The following is an 18,347-nucleotide window of genomic DNA, read 5'->3' as shown; positions in this document are numbered from 1 at the left end:
GGGATGCACACCCCCGTGACACAGCGTAGACCCTTTAGGCCGCAACAACAGCAGCACCGTCGGCCGTTTTCCCAGTTCCGCCAGCGGCAGGACCTTTACAGGCGCCGCGGCAGGAACGGGAGGCGCAGGCAGTCGGGGAACCAAGGGGGGCAGAACCAAGGCTCCTCAAAACCCCCGCCTGGTCCTAAGCCTTCATTTTGAAGGTGCGCTCGAGGGCGCAGTAACAGTTTCCCCTATGGATCCTTCCCCCCCGTTTTCCAACCGCCTTTCGTTTTTCCTCCCGGCGTGGTCCCAAATAACATCGGACCGCTGGGTCTTAAGCGTGGTGCAGACGGGGTACCGCCTGCAGTTTGTTTCGTTTCCTCCTTCCCGCCCTCCTTCCTCGTCCCTCTTCAGGGACCCCTCTCACGAGCAATTCCTTCGGCAGGAGGTGCGGACGCTCCTCAGCAAAGGAGCTATAGAGGCGGTTCCCGAAAACGAGAAAGGCAAGGGGTTTTATTCCCGCTATTTTCTGATCCCCAAGGCCAAGGGGGGCCTCAGGCCTATCCTCGACCTGCGAGAGCTCAACAAATACCTCGTGAAGTTGAAGTTCCGCATGGTATCCCTGGGGACCATCATTCCATCCCTGGATCCGGGAGACTGGTACGCCGCCCTCGACATGCAGGACGCGTATTTCCACGTTGCCATTTGGCCACGCCACAGACGCTTCCTCCGCTTCGTTGTGGGGGCTCGTCATTATCAATTTGCGGTCCTCCCGTTTGGCCTGTCCACGGCCCCGAGGGTGTTTACAAAATGCATGGCAGTTGTCGTGGCGCATCTTCGGCGCAACCGTGTCCACGTGTTCCCTTATCTGGACGATTGGTTGATTCGGGGCACGTCGGAACAGCAGGTGTACAGCCATGTCCGCGTGATCACCGGCATGTTTGCGAGTCTGGGCCTCTTGATAAACACAGACAAGTCCACCCTGAGGCCCACTCAGAAGGTGGAATTTATCGGGGCCGTCCTGGACGCCACTGTGGGCAGGGCCTCGCTGCCTCGGCAGCGGTTCCAGACCATGGCGGCGATCGTTCAACGCTTGCGGTCAGCCCCGTTGACGTCAGTGAGGACATGTCTAACCCTGTTAGGCCACATGGCGGCGTGCACTTTTGTGACCGACTACGCTCGGCTCCGCATGAGGCCTCTCCAGCTGTGGCTTATCAGTCATTACAGGCCAAGGCAACCGCTAGACATGTTAATCACAGTCCCCCAGAAGGTCTTAGATTCCCTCGGCTGGTGGTTGGACCAGTCCGTATTGTGTGCGGGTCTTCCCTTTCACCCGTCTCAGCCCTCGGTATCCCTGACAACGGATGCCTCAGATCTAGGCTGGGGGGCCCACCTGGGGACCCTGCGGACGCAGGGCCTATGGTCCCAGGAGGAGGTGGGGCTACACATCAACATGAGGGAGTTGAGAGCGGTCCGCCTTGCTTGCCAAACGTTTTGTCATCAGCTTCAGGGTCGTTGTGTAGCCGTGTTCACGGACAACACGACGACCATGTATTATATCAACAAGCAGGGCGGCACCAGGTCCTCCTCCCTGTGCCTCGAGGCGATACGACTCTGGGACTTTTGCGTAGCCCACTCCATTTACCTCAGGGCTTCCTTCCTTCCCGGAGTACGGAACACGCTGGCGGATCGATTGAGCAGATCCTTCCTGTCACACGAGTGGTCCCTTCGCCCGGACGTCGCTCTCTCCATTTTCCGGAGGTGGGGTTATCCCCGGGTGGACCTCTTTGCGTCCAAGGGGAACAGGAAGTGCCAAGCGTTCTGCTCCTTTCAGGGCAGGGAGCCGGGGTCGATAGCGGATGCCTTCCTCATCCAGTGGTCGACCCACCTGTACTATGCGTTTCCTCCGTTCCCTCTGGTTCACAAGGTCCTCCTGAAGGTGCGCAGAGACAGGGCTCGTGTGATCATGGTGGCCCCGGCATGGCCCAGACAGCACTGGTACACCATGCTGCTAGACTTGGCCGTAGCCGACCCGGTTCCCCTGCCCCTTCATCCGGACCTGATTACCCAGGACCACGGGTCTCTCTCTCACCCAGACCTGCAGTCGCTGCACCTAGCGGCGTGGCTCCTGCGTGGCTAACTGGTTCCGAGCTGCGCTGCTCCACGCCTGTGAGAGAGGTGCTCTTGAGCAGCAGGAAACCGTCCACAAGAGCCACATATTCGGCAAAATGGAAACGCTTCTCCTGTTGGTGCGTAGAGAGAAATCTCCGCCCTATGGAAGTTTCGGTATCCGAAATCTTAGACTATGTTTGGTCCCTCAAAGAACGTGGTCTGGCCTTATCGTCGTTGCGAGTCCATCTGGCAGCTATCTCCACCTTTCACCCGGGTGCGGACGGTCGCTCCGTCTTTTCTCACCCGATGGTGTCGAGATTTCTTAAAGGGCTGGAACGGTTATTCCCTAACGTCCGTCCCCCTGCTCCAACCTGGGATCTTAACCTGGTGTTGTCCCGGCTCATGGGGCCCCCCTTTGAGCCGTTAGCTACTTGCTCCCTGCTTTACCTCTCTTGGAAGGCTGCCTTTCTAGTAGCTATCACCTCAGCTAGACGGGTGTCGGAACTCCGAGCCCTTGTGGTAGACCCCCCATATACGGTCTTCCACAAAGACAAGGTACAGCTTAGACCACACCCTGCCTTTCTACCCAAGGTGGTCTCAGCCTTCCACGTCAACCAAGAGATTTTCCTCCCGGTTTTTTTCCCAAAACCTCACTCCTCAGGCAGGGAGCAGCAGCTCCACTCGCTGGATGTCCGTAGAGCTCTCGCGTTCTACATAGAGAGGACCAAACCCTTCCGCAAATCCCCCCAGCTTTTCGTGGCGGTAGCGGACCGTATGAAAGGGCTTCCTATCTCCTCCCAGAGGTTATCCTCGTGGGTTACGTCCTGTATCAGGACCTGTTATGACTTGGCCCAGGTCCCTACGGGCCGTGTGACTGCGCATTCTACCAGGGCGCAGGCGTCGTCGCTGGCTTTCCTTGCCCGTGTGCCCATCCAGGAAATCTGTCGGGCAGCGACCTGGTCATCGGTCCACACCTTTGCTTCGCACTACGCCCTGGTACAGCAGTCGAGAGAGGATGCGGCCTTCGGAACTGCAGTGCTCCATGCCGCGACTTCTCGCTCCGACCCCACCGCCTAGGTATGGCTTGGGAGTCACCTAACTGGAATGGATGTGAGCAATCACTCGAAGAAGAAAAGACGGTTACTCACCTTGTAACTGTTGTTCTTCGAGATGTGTTGCTCACATCCATTCCACACCCGCCCTCCTTCCCCACTGTCGGAGTAGCCGGCAAGAAGGAACTGAGGAGCGGGCGGGCCGGCAGGGATATATATTGGGCGCCATGGCGGCGCCACTCCAGGGGGCGACCTGCCGGCCCACTGGAGTTGCTAGGGTAAAAAGTTTCCGACGAACGTGCACGCGCGGCGCGCACACCTAACTGGAATGGATGTGAGCAACACATCTCGAAGAACAACAGTTACAAGGTGAGTAACCGTCTTTTCTCAGGAGATGAGCTCCACAGCAGGCAGAGTGTCCTCTTATATGTGTGTCACATGCTAGCACAGTGGGCCTGATCCTGATTGGGGCTCTGGGCATTACTATGAAGAAAAATAATCTTCCTGCACACCTCCTGCCACCTTAGGGAGAGACTGCGTCCAGCAGAGCTCCTGAGTGTGCAGAAAGGAGTCCTGGTGCTGTCCAGGCAAACCGTTGTAGATTACAGCATTGAACTATGGCCATTGCTTTGCAATAAGCAGGTTTCAGAGTCTTCCGGTGTGAATCAATGTGTGATGCTTCCTCACGTTCTGTTTTCTCTTTAAAAGACCCAAGGAATTCTAGACAGAAAACAACATTAAGAGAACGTAAATGTTGCGTAGGTGAACATTCAAATAAAAATACAAAGCCAAAGCTCAGGTTGCCCACAAAATTTAATGTCATATAAAATGTTTTCTAACCTTAAATATGTATGCAGTATCTTCTAGTACTGTGTACTGCTCTCTTTATACCAAACAGTTAGTGAAAAACATTACTATACAGCTCTGTAGAATACCTCATTGTTACACAATGCATTATACATAATGCTATGATTTTGTCACATAGGTCGCAGAAGTCACAGAATCCGTGACTTCCATCCCCGGGGCTGGGAGCTACAGGGTCCTGATGCCTCCCACAGCAGCAGGGAGCTGCACGGTACGCCTGCTACCTGAGGCGGTAGGTCCCCCAGCTCCCAGCCACCATGGGCAGTGGGGGTACCCCACAGCTCCTAGCCTCTGCGAGGGATGGGGATCCCTGTAGCTCCCTGCCAGCTGCCCTTCTGCAGACTTCACTAAGGGTCTTGCTGTATCATGGAAAAGGATCAGCAATGGCGTCGCACCCAGAGTTTTAGGACACAGGAGCTACTTATTAGTCTGGCACCCGACATCAGTGTTAGTTCCTTAAACCTAGTTGTGCATCATCCTGTCACAGATGGAGATGAGTAGCAGGGTTTTGGAGGGTGTATTAGATGGTCTAGTTAATAAGAATGGGAAGAGTGTCGGGTACAAAAGCATCCAGCTGAAACTCCTTTCCCCCTCTCATCCTGCCACTCTTTTTATGGTTTTCCAGTCATGTTTACTTGTAAGAAATATTTTTCTCCGAAATATGTGTGAAAGGCCTTTGGGAGCAAGAGTAAGGACTATACATCAAGCACTGCAGAATGTCCAAAGGAAGCAACACGAAAATATGGAATACTCTCTTTCTTTCAGTTGTAATAATGTCGGGTGTTGTTTGTATCCAGTATCATTAAAAAAATATTTCAGACCGAAGTGATTTTGTTAAGTTAACCATGTCCCTTTAAGTCAATAAAATAAAGCTCTGGGGGTCCCCATGGAGCTTATTACAGGCCAGTGATAATTCCACAGATGTTGTCTGGAGCCATGTTACCTGCTGGCAGTTCTAGCACCCTGCAGAGCAGCACAGGGCTCTTCCGTTGAACCATCTTAGCCCAAGCACTAGAACCTTCCCTGGAGATGCTGAGTCGCACTGGGAACGTTGACACTGCGTTTTAAGACCATGATGGCGAGTCTTGGAGTCCGTGTCTGCCGACTCAGGCATGCAGGACGGCGCTAAAAACAGCAGTGTAAACAGTGAAGCTCAGGCTCTGAAACCCACCCTTCATCACTGGGCTTCAGCATTGAGCCGGCTGTTCTCACAACTGTGTTCAGTGCCACAGCATGAGCCCAGCGAACCCGAGTCTGTTGACCCAGGCTCTGATCCTCGCTGCCAGAGATTTTAAAATGCAGAGCAGATGTATCCCCTGAGGTTAGGTCCTACGTGTCCAGCTAGCTCCAGCCAAGCACTAAGGGGATTTGGATTGTGTCTCAGGAATAAAGCAACCTAAGGACTTGGGACAGTGGATAACTTGCAGGGACACCCTAGAAACAGGCAAGCTTGGAGAGAAATCTTAGGCAGAGAGTTTTTCAGGGTTTTTGTTTCTGTTTTTGTTTTGTTGGGTGGGGTGGGGTGGGAGGTGGTTTGTTTGTTACCACTGAACCTAAATCCCAGGAAGGAGGTAAGTCTGCACCATATATAAACACTGTGCAAAGCAGGATGGGATCATAACCTGCTTCTTAACTCTCTGTATTTTGCAAGTGACTGTTGATTCTGTCTGTGTAATATTGCAGTAATATTTGCTGTTGTAAAAAGATCGTTTTGTTTTAGAATTTTATCTAGATATGCCCATCTGCTAAAATTCCTGAGAGAGAGTAAGCTATAATTTCCTTATCAGCATTCTGGACTCTGTATATGTTGATATTCTGTAATTTAGTTGAACTGAATAATTCTTAGAGAAATATACTGTAACAATATTATTTTTATTTTCAGTTTACCATGATATTTCAACAACTTTTAAAAGAACAACCATCCGGATGAAAAAGCAAAACAAAGGTAATTAAAAACTGGCTTGGCGCTTCTAAGCATTATTTACCAGCTCATTCATATTCCTTTGACAAAGGAAAAACATACATACTGAAGTTAATTGTTCTTTGATACAATGCCATCATAAAAATACAGCCATTATATTTTAACTGCTGTTGGTTGCCAATTACGTACATTAAAACTACCAGCCGTTGCCATATCACTATCGTATATTTAAATCTTTGGTCTCCTCTCTTCCTGGTCCAATTTCTCTCCCACCATCCCTGCCTCTTCCTCCTCTCGGCACCCAATTTGTCTCCCCCAGCTACTTCAATTTTCTCTCCCTCCACCTTCCTCAGGATCTCCTCCATGCTACCTGGGTGTGGGAGCTGCTCTGATGCTGGCTGGAGTTCAGGACCATTTTCCGCCAGGAAATGATTAGCGACAGAGACAATTAGAGCCAGTGTAGGTGATATGCTCTCCTTGCCTTACCCACTTGGTTTGTGCTCTGGTAATATCTCACCGCAGTTGTTTGCTCCCCTGTCTCCTCCCTTAGGGGGTGCTCTCCTGAGCCACCTCCGGAAGTGTTCTTTGAGATTTGGATGTACCTCATGCATGAGAGATTGGAGTCTTTTGAATAGGAGTGTCCATCAGGGCCACGCGTGCACCTTGCTCCTTGTGTTTCCATGCAAGGACATAAAGGATGGGATGGCTGCGACCCTTTCTCAGGTCCCTCTTACTGCCCGTGACTGTGAGAAAGAACCTGGTGAGTGTGCAACCTGATACTCTCTTTTGAGCTTCAAAACTTGTTCCTTTTTGTCACTAATTTGGTCAAGAAGTTTTGTCTTCACCCCTCTTCTTCTGCACATTGGATGTTTCCAAAACAAAGAAGCAGAAACTCTCCAGTACCCCCGTACAACGGGTTTGGGGCCTCGTGCTGGTTGCCCCATCTCACGGCTGTCTCAGCCATCGGGGTTCCTGCCCATCTTGAGATGAACTCATCACCCTCATTGGCAGGCACAGCCAGTGCTTCTCCTGCCTGGGAAGGACCATATACCTGTCCTTGTCCTCAGGGACCCACACATCCAGGGACACTCAGCTCAAGTTACACCTGCTATAACAATCCATGTGAGTCACTTTGGATCCAGAGGAAACAGCAAGCACAAAAGCAGAGCTTAGAATGAGCATCCACCTGCATTCCCTGGAACATACACCCTATCCTGGGATCAGGGAGGAAAAAGCAGCAAAAGGGTCATCAACAAAGCCCCAACTGTAGGTACATCACCTATGCCCATGATGGAAAGACTGATGCTGAGAGGCCAAGCCAGACAGCGTAAAGACCATGCAGAATCATCTAGTAAGAAGGATACAAAACACTGCTTCTCCGAAGAACAAAACATCTGAGACGCTCCATCAACACTAGAATGGTTCCAAAAAAAGAGAGCCAAATCCAGCCCAGTGCCAAGGGAGCTGTCTGTGGAGGAATCGGTCTCTGGAGGGGACATCCTCTGCACCAGAGTGGGGCGAGCACTGAGTCTGTGTCACTTTCTGACACCAGAATTTGCAGTGACATGTTCCTCTTCACCCTGCCACCCTACTCCTCCTCACCAGCATCAAGTGGGAGTCCCTCTCCCCTACCGCTAAAGGGTGACCCCCAAGGAGAGTACTGCAGGGCTCTAAACAAGGGCCCTTGAGTAGATAAGGTGAGATTTGCACTGGGCCAGCCACAGCCTCAACGAGGCCAGTACCCCACAGTATGCTTCTTTGGCCATATTGGTCTTACTAGGGACCATTGGTGCAGGTGTCCTGGGGCAGATTGCCTTTTGCACATCCCGGACAAGGAGGAGACCCTGTTCTCCAGGGGCATCGTTAGTGAGGCCACCCACACAGGAGCCAGCCATTGCTCCACAGAAGCAGAAGACAACCGCAACCCCAATCTTCTCCTGAGGACCCAGCCTCATTGCCTGACAAGGCAGTGGCACCAGCCCCTACGCTGAGCACCAATGAACTCAAGGCATTCCAAAATCTCCTGTCCCGTGTTTCAGAGATCCTTGACTCTCAATGAGTGGAAAAGAGCAATCAAGTGTCGTAAAGGGCTTTGAACATTTCTAGGCCCACTCAAACCCAGGATCCCCAATGGTGGTATCAGTGCAAGAGAAATCAAAGTCTGCAAACGGCATGGCTAAGGGTAAAGACCTCTTTGGGAACAAAGCATTCTCCCCTGCCTCTCTGCCGCGCCGGGTTGCAAACTACCAGGCCTTGTTTGCAAAACAACTTCCTCAGTTGGGTAAGGGTCACTCCCTTCCTGTCTCTGATCCCACAGGAGAACAGAGAGAAGCTGAAAGATACCATGAGTGGGCCAGATAGTCACTAAAATCGTGACCATCGTCCAACACAGCTGTGAGGTCAGTGCCCATGTCTGTCATGATGAGGCAAGATCATGGGTTCTAATGTCCAGCATATTAACGGCAGTTCAAGCCCCCAGAGAGGATCTGCCCTTTGAAGGGATGGGGAGATCTTTAGCAGGAGAACAGGCAAAGCTCTCCATTCGCTGAAAGACTCAAGGGCTGTGCCAGTCTTAGGTGTTTAGGAATACTGACTCCCTCATCAGAAACCACATAAACCAAGCAGATCCAGAGGACATCACCTTAGTGCTGGGGCTGACGGCCCAAATACTGACCCAGGAGAGACCCTGGTACGCCGGAGGCCACCTATTGTCACTGTCCTCCACTGTACACCCTGTGCCCTCACAGGGGCAGTGGGGATGATGGCAGTGCTGGCTAAAGCTGCCACCGCCTTTGGAGCTGCCTTGCCCCTTTCTTTTAGCTGACTGATTCAGATGGAACTCTGAGACCCTTTGGAGAGCCATGCTCACGCATGCTGGAAGGAAAAAAACGTTGCTTACCCTACGAGAGCTGCAAGATGTAGTTGTCAGTGTAGATCCCACAACCTGACCTCTATTCCCGCTTTGAGTCCTCAGCTAACCGGGCTTCAGTCTGCAAGGGAGTTGAAGGAGAGGCCTGCCCTCCACCAGGAGGCACAGACCATGTACAGCCAGACATGCACTGCTATTCAGAAGACTCTGATACCGCGTTCACAAGGTGTGTGCACACCTGCTACAGGATCCACGCTGCCTGTAGCACTTTGAAGAACCACAGTTTTATTGTAGGGTGGGTAACCGTTCTTTCTAATGACTTACCTAATTCCCAGACCTAGTGTACTTATACCAACCCCTGACCATGTCTGGATGCACTCCAGCCATATGTTCTGATATCTCACTAACATAGACTGTAACACAGATATCTTTAGGAGAGACTGGTTTAAACTCTTAGCATTTTAACATGCAGCCATTTAGCTTATTGTTGTTTATTTTCAACATATTTAGTTTTATATTCTAAGTACTTTCTATTTTAAAAACAAACATTCATTATGTCATAAGTTGGCAGTAAAGGCCAAATTTATAGTTTCCAGCATAGACCTGACTTCATCTGGAAGGACATAATTTATGAGTTGTTTATGACTGCTCTCAGAGGTGAACAAATACAGTCAGTAAAGGAAATCACGTTCACAGAGGACAGATTTAGACTACTGCTGAGTGACTAATCAGTGCTCTAACTGTAATAGGCAGTAGGGATACAAATACAGCTATATGGTCCCCTCTTTGTTTATAACCCCAATTTCATGATAGCAATAAGTTTCCAACTAACAATGTGTTCTCAAGGGTTGTTATGTTTCCTGAGTAGTAGAAATCACTTAGGGATTGCTTCACAGTAAGCCAGAGGCTGCAGTAGTCCAGAAATACTGCCCATTGTGTTCAGTTATTTCAATATTCACTGATTAACAATATTTTAGTAGGCTGGTACACTGAAGCTTTGCAAGGACCATTTGATTTTGTTGCTTTACATGTTTGTTCTGTACTGTCATCTTACAACAGTTACTAATATATGAAGTTATTAGCATACCATGCATTCTGTTAGCATCTAAACATTAATGTGAATCCTATACTACTTTTCTAGGGTGAAAAACGCTTATTTTTTCAGTGAGACTTCTGTTAATGTGAAAGTGAAATCTTGATGTGGGTTAGAATATTATTTAGAAAGCAGCAGATACAGAGTCAAATCATCCCCTGCATTTAGATTCCTACAGCTCCATTGAATTGAATGAGGCTATAAGTTTATAAATAAATAAATAAGTAAAATTTTCCCTGTAGTGTTCCAGGCTAGTCAGTGCAAAGAAATCTCAATAGCCCTTGCAGTGTTTTAAAGCAAAAATATCCAAAGATCAGCAGTAATGCTACTGAAGTACACACTTGAGCAAACTGTTATGAACAAACGCTGTTATTAATGTAAAATATCAGTGTAAAGCTCTCATTTGAAACAATTAGATTCTCCCTATGAGAAACAAAACAAGACATTCCTTCCTTATCTCTGTCATGCTGTCTGGAGTGGCTCACAGCCACGAGTGCCTATCTCAGGGCAGACTGTCAGAAACAGGACTGACACCCCAAACTGGTGATGTGTTCTGTAACTAGATTTCACCAAGCCAGTAACAAATGGGAACTCCCGGATCACTATAGCAGTCTTACCCTGGAGTCAAACAGTCTCCTTAGACTCTTCAGTCTGTCTTGCCACCCAGGCAAACTGACTTAGTGATAAATGATCACTTACATCAAAAATCACCCCGCACTCAGGTTCTCCTAGTCCCAAGAGACCAGTCATTTCCCCCAGGTCAGTTGGTACCCCAGATCTCACACCAAAGACAGCGCCTGTAGACAGTCCTGTAATAAACTAGCTAAAGGTTTATTAACTAGGAAAAAGAAGTGTTCTTTACAAAGAGCGAACACGTACACACAAATGAGTTGTGATCCAAATCCTAAGAGTGACAGATTTGTAATGATCTGTCAATTTGAAATGTCTTTCAGGGCAAATCCAGGGATAAACCTGGGTGACCTCTCGGTTCAATTTAAAGTCTCTGGCCCTGTAAGAGTTCAAACAGCAGAGCTGAAAAATTCTCTTGTGACCCTGTTTTATCTTTTACAGTAAGCTTGGTCTGCACTATAGAGTTAGGTCAACATAAGGCAGCTTACAGCGACCTAATTATGTGAGTGTCTACATACAATGCTGCTTCCTCCGAAGTAAGTGGCACTCTACACCAACACTATAACTCCACTTCCACGAGCAGCATAGCACTTTCTGTCAGTGTAGCTGGAGCAATGCAGTGTCCACGTGGACACTGCTTTTCTTGCATTGGCTGTCAGCCCCAAGCTGTCTCAGATGTCCTCCTGTGTTATGCAAGGCCTAGCCTTTTCTCCATCTAACGATTCTTGGAGAAATGGTCCTCCAGTAGTTTAACCTCTGACTGACACCCTGCCCAGTAGTCTCTCCCCATTCTTCGTATATATGAAAACCCCTGACTGATCATGCTTATAGCAGGAAATGTAGCTGTATGGTTTTTGTTCTGTGTACGTATGTTTGTAAGGGGGAGATAGGTGCCATATTCCCATTTGTGTCCTTAAAAACCTCCCCCTAAATGTATACATCTGCCTGTGTCCCACATTAAACTGTATAGCCTGTTCTTTCCCAATAGGATGAGATCAGGAATCCATAATAATGCTTTGTGCCTTTAGATCATTTGGCCTTCCTCCTGACCCCAGAATGGTACCTACCAGTCCTTCCATAACACTTCTCTAGAAGAATTCTATATCCAGTTATAAAAATCAAAGCTGTATTCTGTTTATAGTAAGCAAAAATGGCATTTATTGGCAATTTACAGAGTAGAAAATATACCAGAAATAAAAACTTGATGAAGAAATGTTTTAGCATCCAGCTTATGAAAACGAGCTCTGATTTTGTGTCTCTAGGGCAGTAGAAGACAGACAAAGATTACAGAATGTTTCTCTTATATTTAGCTTGTCCGTGTGACATAGCATCCTGGAAGGAATGTGAGTATGCACAGCCAGGCAACTTCTATAATATTCCCTTAGCTGTCAAACAGTGTTGCTTGTTGCAGTACACAAGTATTTGATTTCATTACTACTCTAGCAATACAGTATCCATTCTTTGCTCTGAAACGTTACCCAAAAGGACATTTACTGCTCTTTGATTATTTTTAGAATACACAAGATTTCATTTTCTTTCTCATCCAGTTATAGCATTTGTTGATTTTTTTTCTATACAATATGCTTTGTGTTATATCTTTGCTTTGTATTGTGTCAGCAGTTCTAATTGCACAAAACATTCATACATATTCAAGTATTCTTTGCTAAAGAAAACAAACTCCTCTTCCTGTTTTTTAACTGATTGGTCTAGGTCACACATTTCTTGAAGCATTTTCAACGCTGCATGGAATACTCATACTAGTGACTACTATGTTCTGGACAAACTCTATTTGGGATTAAATTAGAAGTATAATTCTAATATAACATTTAAAATATAAATGTGTGTATATATAGTTAAATTGTCAGAATGTTGTTGTAAATCAGTTTTACAAATCCCGTGTCTATGCCAGTTCCTTGGCCATATTAGCTAATGGTATCTGGGGGGGGCGTGTCTATAAATGTTTAAAGTCCTACTATTCATATGCTACCTCAACCCGTGCTTAGCATTACAGAAGCTAAATCCAAAGCTGTAACAAAGTAAGCTGTCTTCCCCATTAAAACAGTCATGATTGTAAACTACAGAAATAGTCACGGTGAAGTAGGTGCATGATTTGTAAGCTGATTTCTAAGATTAACTGCACAGGCAAAATGCCAGATAATTTGTAAAATGCAGCAATATGGCCATGAAGCACTATAACAGTATCCTATGGCACTCTTTGCTACAGAGGAGAAGTTACAACACTTCAAAACCTCCGCTGTAATAGCAACGCCATGAGGCAAGGCATATACAGATTCATCTTCTGCTAAGGTTTCTTTTCTCCTGACTTGGTAACAGCACTCTAGCTCCTATTTCTGTGTCCTGAAGCCTCTTGTTTTGCAGTATTAAAATTGATGAGGTACTTTATAAACTCCTTCCCCATTAATTTACAGGATTTCTCTCAATAAATGGTCACAAAAGACAAAGATTTTGAGATTTTTAGTACAGAATTTGTAAAACTAAGCTCAGTATTTTTTTGAGTATATTAGTTTTTTCTCTTCTTAACTTCTTGCTTTCCTTAGCTAAGCTACCTTCATAACTGTAATTTGTTATAACGTATACGTAACATCTAATTCTCATAGCCTAATAGTAAATATTAGACAATCAAAAGTTTCTGGTTAAAGAGAACTTTTTATTATGGAGACAGTTAAAACCTAAATGCAAACTTTGCTTTAAAAAAATCATTTGTTATATTTGAGGGTGCCAGTATTTTCTTACCTTCTGATCTGTATTTGGTTAGTTACCCAGAGAATGTAACAGTTTATTCCATTAACATGTTGTACTTGAGTTTTATTAGTTAGAGCCCTGAACATTTGTTTTCTTAGCAGGAATTAACTTCAGATTACTTCGTTTTATGACGAGCTTATATCTTTGTGTGGCATGTGAAAAATGTTCAGTAGTTTGTAGACTCCTGTAAAAGCTATGCTTTTAAGTGGTTCCACTAATTAAACTATGATAACGTAACGTGGAGCTCTCCGAGCCCACCGCTCCCTCACACTTACAGAGCTGCTACTTTGCAAATGGAATACTTGTGCTCGATTTACATTGGGAACAAATCTTGGCCTGTGGTTGATTGTCTAAATTGCAAGACTGATTTTCATCCGTTGAAAACCTGCAGAAAGCTGTGTTTTGACTAAGGTGGGAGAAGGACAAGAAGCAAAGCCATGGAAATGGAATATTGTGGACCATTGGCAAATGAAAAGGATTTATAACCTTTCAAAGACCATTCAGATATAATTGTATCGAAAACTTGATTCTGTCTTTGAGCATAAAATCAACGCTTTCTCAAACAGCGGGAAGAATAGCGTCAGATGATTATAATTTGTTTTCCAATTATAGGTTAAAAGAAGAAGAAAATGTTAATGTAGTAAAGCCTGCAGTATTGTAATAGATTTCCCCCCCCCATTTACTCAGCAACAAGACTCCGCAGAGTGGAGTAATCTATAAGAGCTGTCTTTGCAGGTTTTAAATAAAATATTTAAATCTATTGCACACAGTTTTTTTGAGATTTATAGACCTAGGTCACATGAAACAGATCTTACTGGTGAACTAGCACAAAATTTAAAAAAAGAAAAAACTTTTCAGTAAAATACAGCAAGTTTTAGTAAAACATCTGCAATTAGTACTAAAACATTTATAAGTATGCAATAGAATTAATACAAAGTTTACATCCACCCAACTACCCAGCTTGTTTTTCTTTGAATGCCTTGCAAATCTACTAGAATTCTTTAAAGGGGTCAGCAAAAACCCTCTGACAAGGTCCCTCACCAAAGGCTCTTAAGCAAAGTGAGCAGTCGTGGGATATGGGGGAAAATCCTCTCCTGGATCAGTAACTGGTTAAAAGATAGGAGAACAGTAGGAATAAGTGGTCAGTTTTCGTAGTGGAGCGAGGTAAATAGTGGTGTCTCCCAGGGTCTGTACCGGGACCAGTGCTGTTCTACATATTCATAAATCATCTGGAAAAGAGGTAAACAGGTGGCAAAATTTGCAGATGATACAAAGCTACTCAAGATAATTAAGTCCCAGGCAGTCTGTGAAGAACTGCAAAAGGATCTCCACTGGATGGCTAGGCAACAAAATGGCAGATGAAATTCAATGTTGATAAATACAAAGTAATGCACATTTTAAAACATAATCCCAATTATACATGTAAAATGATGTAGTCTAAATTAGCTGTTACCACTCAAGAAAGAGATGCTGGAGTCACTGTGGATAGTTCTCTGAAGACATCCACTCAATGTGCAGTGGCATTAAAAAAAGCGAACAGAACGTTGTCAATCATTAAAAAACGATAGATAATAACACAGAAAATACCATATTGCCTCTATAAATCCTTGGTACGCCCACATCTTGAATACTGTGTGCAGATGTGGTCACCCCATCTCAAAAAAGATATATTGGAATTGGAAAAGGTTCAGAAAAGGGCATCAAAAATTATTAGGGATCTGGAACAAATAAGACTGGGACTCCTCAGCTTGGAAAAGAGAGGACTACAGGGGGATATGATAGAGGTCTATAAAATCATGACTGGTGTGGAGAAAGTAAATAAGTGTTATTTGCACCTTCTCATTACACAAGAACTAGGGATCACCAAATGAAATTAATAGACAGCAGGTTTAAAGCAAACAAAAGGAAGTATTTCTTCACACAACGCACCGTCAACCTGTGGCACTTCTTGCCAGAGGATGTTGTGAAGGACAAAAGTATAACAGGGTTCAAAGAACTAGATAAATTAATGAAGGATAGGTCCATCAATGGTTATTAACCAGGATGGGGTGGGATGGCGTCACTAGCCTGTGTTTGCCACAAGCTGGGAATGCGCAACAGGGAATGTGCTTCACACACAGAGATAGGATACTGGGCTAGATGGACCTTTGGTCTGACCCAGTATGGCCGTTCTTATATTCTTATTTACATCAACATGACTATGAAGAATGTGGAGGATAATAAATCTGCAATATTTTATCTTCAAAAGAAGATTCTGAATGCTTTCACTCTTCACAATCTAATTGCATGCCATTTTCAGGCTACCACTGGCTGGTCTGCGGTATCCTAGTTTTTTAATTAAAGTTGTAATTATTTTACTAGCTTTCACATGTCATTTACATCTGATTTTTTCCAGGGCATGGTCTTCGTTGCCATCGAGCCATCATTACCATCTGCAAATTAATTGGCATTACAGACCTGTATGCCAAACTTTCTGGATCGAACAATCTACTTAACCTCACCAGAGCTCTCTTTAAGGGTTTAGCAAAACAGGTAAATTTTACAGTCTGTACTTGCAGTCGTATTTGCGCAGTGGTCAGAAGGTGAAATATAATCTATACTTTGTGATATAGAACAGAATAAATTCTAGGTTCCAAAAGTAACAAACTTCAATTGAATTCTACAATTCCAGGAGAAAACAGTTTGAATTTCAATCTCCTCATTCCACTCCCTCAGCAGTCATTAGTCACTTACAGCTGTCCATCAGCAACTCTTGTGCATTCAAGCATAAAGTGCCTCAAGGGGAAATCTGAATTTGTGGGATTAATTTGCTTTGGTCAGTGACATTTAAAAGCGCAAACGGATAAAGCTTTAATCCTACTTTTATTGCTGTTATTTCGTCAGTCACATTTTGGGTTGTCTCTGTTGGTGTACTGAACACAATCGTTGCCTCTCCTGAGAGTGTAGCTCCAGTGCCTGAGAACTAGTGGGTAGGAGACTGTAGCCCTGACTGCTGTGGTCCAGTCCATAGCAGCTGACATTTTAAATATAGTCTGCCAAAAAAAAAAAAAATACAATTCTCACATTGTCTGCTTTAATCTGTTGCTAATCTACTTAAAGAATTGCAGGTGCTTCTTGCAGCTTTTTTTAAACAATACTGTTGTAGATTATTCATGAGTTGTAACAAGCTCGGGTGATTTAGAAGCATTAGCCCTATTGACTGAAGCACTTTTGGAAATATGTTCCTTAGCTTGCAGGACTGAAAAGTAGCAAAATGTTTGCATGAAAGGAAAGAGAGGACATTTGGGGTATCAGTGCTTTGAGATGTTTATTAAATTAGTTATTTTTGGTACGCTGAATGGGCAGCAGAAGTGTTTGCTGCTATAAGTGAATACATATTCTGAAAAATGAGGCTTTAATGAATAATTTTTCTTGGTGGTGGGGGAAAGCTTGAAAATCAAATGAACAGAATTTCTTTGAACAGAAGTTACCACCTTGAAAATTGTGTGCCGTGGACAGCACAGCTACTTTGTTATTATTGAAGCAACAAGATTTCTGTTAAACTGCCTTGTGTCTTCAGACTAATGGCACGTGTACTTTGGCCATGGGAAACTTACCATATGACATCTAACATCCAGTTACCTGCCCATCTGTGAGATCTACTTCCTGGGGGACATTCATTTAATTTAACTAATCTTCAGTCAGTTCTTGGCAGGGTAGGACTGTTCAGCCCTGTCACATGTATAATAAACATTGCTTTGGGTATGTTGCCACGTTTTGTTACTGTCCCACTGCACGCCTTCATCATAGGCCAGTAGCCTTTCCAGAGCAGTACTGTTGGGAATGACCCTACAGTGCTAGCAAATCCGCAGTTCTGGGACTACTGCATCACAGCTAGAAGCACACAGCAGAATTCCCACTGTTCGCACCATTCCCTGGATGTTCTACTCACGCTTATGTGTTCCAGGAAGCATTTCTTTAGTTTACGTGCAGCATCTGAAAAACTGACACTTTCTGTTGCTACTTATGCCATTTAAGCAGACAAAAAATGTTCAACATTGATATGGAGGTAAATACAGAATGGAAATTATTTAGATAGATCAAATAGGCTGAACTTGTCCTGGTTCAGTTCTTTCTTGTGACATTTATAGAATCTTTTTTTTTTTTTTAAACCCCTCAAACAGGAAACCCATCAAGAGCTAGCAGATAAGAAAAACCTCTACGTGGTAGAATTCCGTGAGGAGTGTGGCCCCCTGCCTATCATAGTTGCTTCACCTAATGGAGATGTCAGGAAGGAACCAGAGCCTGTGGATGAGGTTCCCAATACCAAGCTGGAATGGAGCGAACTGAGAGTAGCTCAAGGAATGAAACGCTCTTCCTGGGCAAATGTCAAAAGGACAGTGTGGTGAAGAGCTGGCATCTGTCCATGCCAATATTCAAAGAGGTACCGCCACACAAACCCAGAGAAAGTCCAGCTCAGACGTGCACTTCAGCACCATTTTGTGCTACTGATCCTCTTTCTTGGAGCTCAACAGTCTCATTGGCTTTTCTGCAAACTTCTCTTGCCATCCACATTCAGCTAATGAACAATCTGAATGTAAATGGCTGATGTGCAGCCATGCTGATTTCATATGCACCAGTTCTCTGCTGCTATCCCTAGACCTGGTCTGTAATCAGGAAACCCTAGTGTTTTCTTTAAAGATATTTAGGAAACTATTAAAAACATTACTAAAATAAAACCCAATCATTCTCATAATTTAATGTGCTGCATTTTTCCCCAAAGCTGCTTAAATTTCTGTATGTGCTTTCAGAGTTCAACATGTGCAAGGATAGATGTTAGTACATGGAGTCTGTGCACCTCTGCACCGTGTAATCTAGTGCAGAGTGGGAGGGTGGAGATTGCTGTGAAATTAAAGGGGCAGAAGTGTTGACAAGGAGGCGTGTAGGATGAAGGGAGGCCGAGGGCTGGGGCAGAGTTACTGGAGGTGAGACAGAAGATTTACTTGGGGAAGGGGATGGGAAAGGACAACAGGAGAAAGCAGAAATGGTTTGAACAGTGCCAAAGGGAGGCAGGGAGGATGG

The 18,347-nt window shown here is 45.3% G+C and overlaps 1 protein-coding gene across 2 annotated transcripts in view; it reads left to right on the top strand.

The window, feature by feature from the left end:
• The window catches only part of MRPS5 (mitochondrial ribosomal protein S5), a 91,692-nt gene extending 73,671 nt beyond the window's left edge, over positions 1-18,021 (top strand). For both annotated transcript variants that reach the window (XM_030558267.1, XM_030558268.1), the window contains 3 exons: positions 5,893-5,955; positions 15,682-15,818; positions 17,450-18,021. In XM_030558267.1, the coding sequence (XP_030414127.1) occupies positions 5,893-5,955; positions 15,682-15,818; positions 17,450-17,674 (425 nt within the window). In that variant the 3' untranslated portion in view covers positions 17,675-18,021. The remainder of the gene's footprint in view (positions 1-5,892; positions 5,956-15,681; positions 15,819-17,449) is intronic.
• Positions 18,022-18,347: the final 326 nt, after the last annotated feature.

Source organism: Gopherus evgoodei, chromosome 3, assembly GCF_007399415.2.
Source record: "Gopherus evgoodei ecotype Sinaloan lineage chromosome 3, rGopEvg1_v1.p, whole genome shotgun sequence".
NCBI lineage: Eukaryota > Metazoa > Chordata > Testudines > Testudinidae > Gopherus > Gopherus evgoodei.
This window is presented reverse-complemented; position numbering and strand designations above follow the sequence as displayed.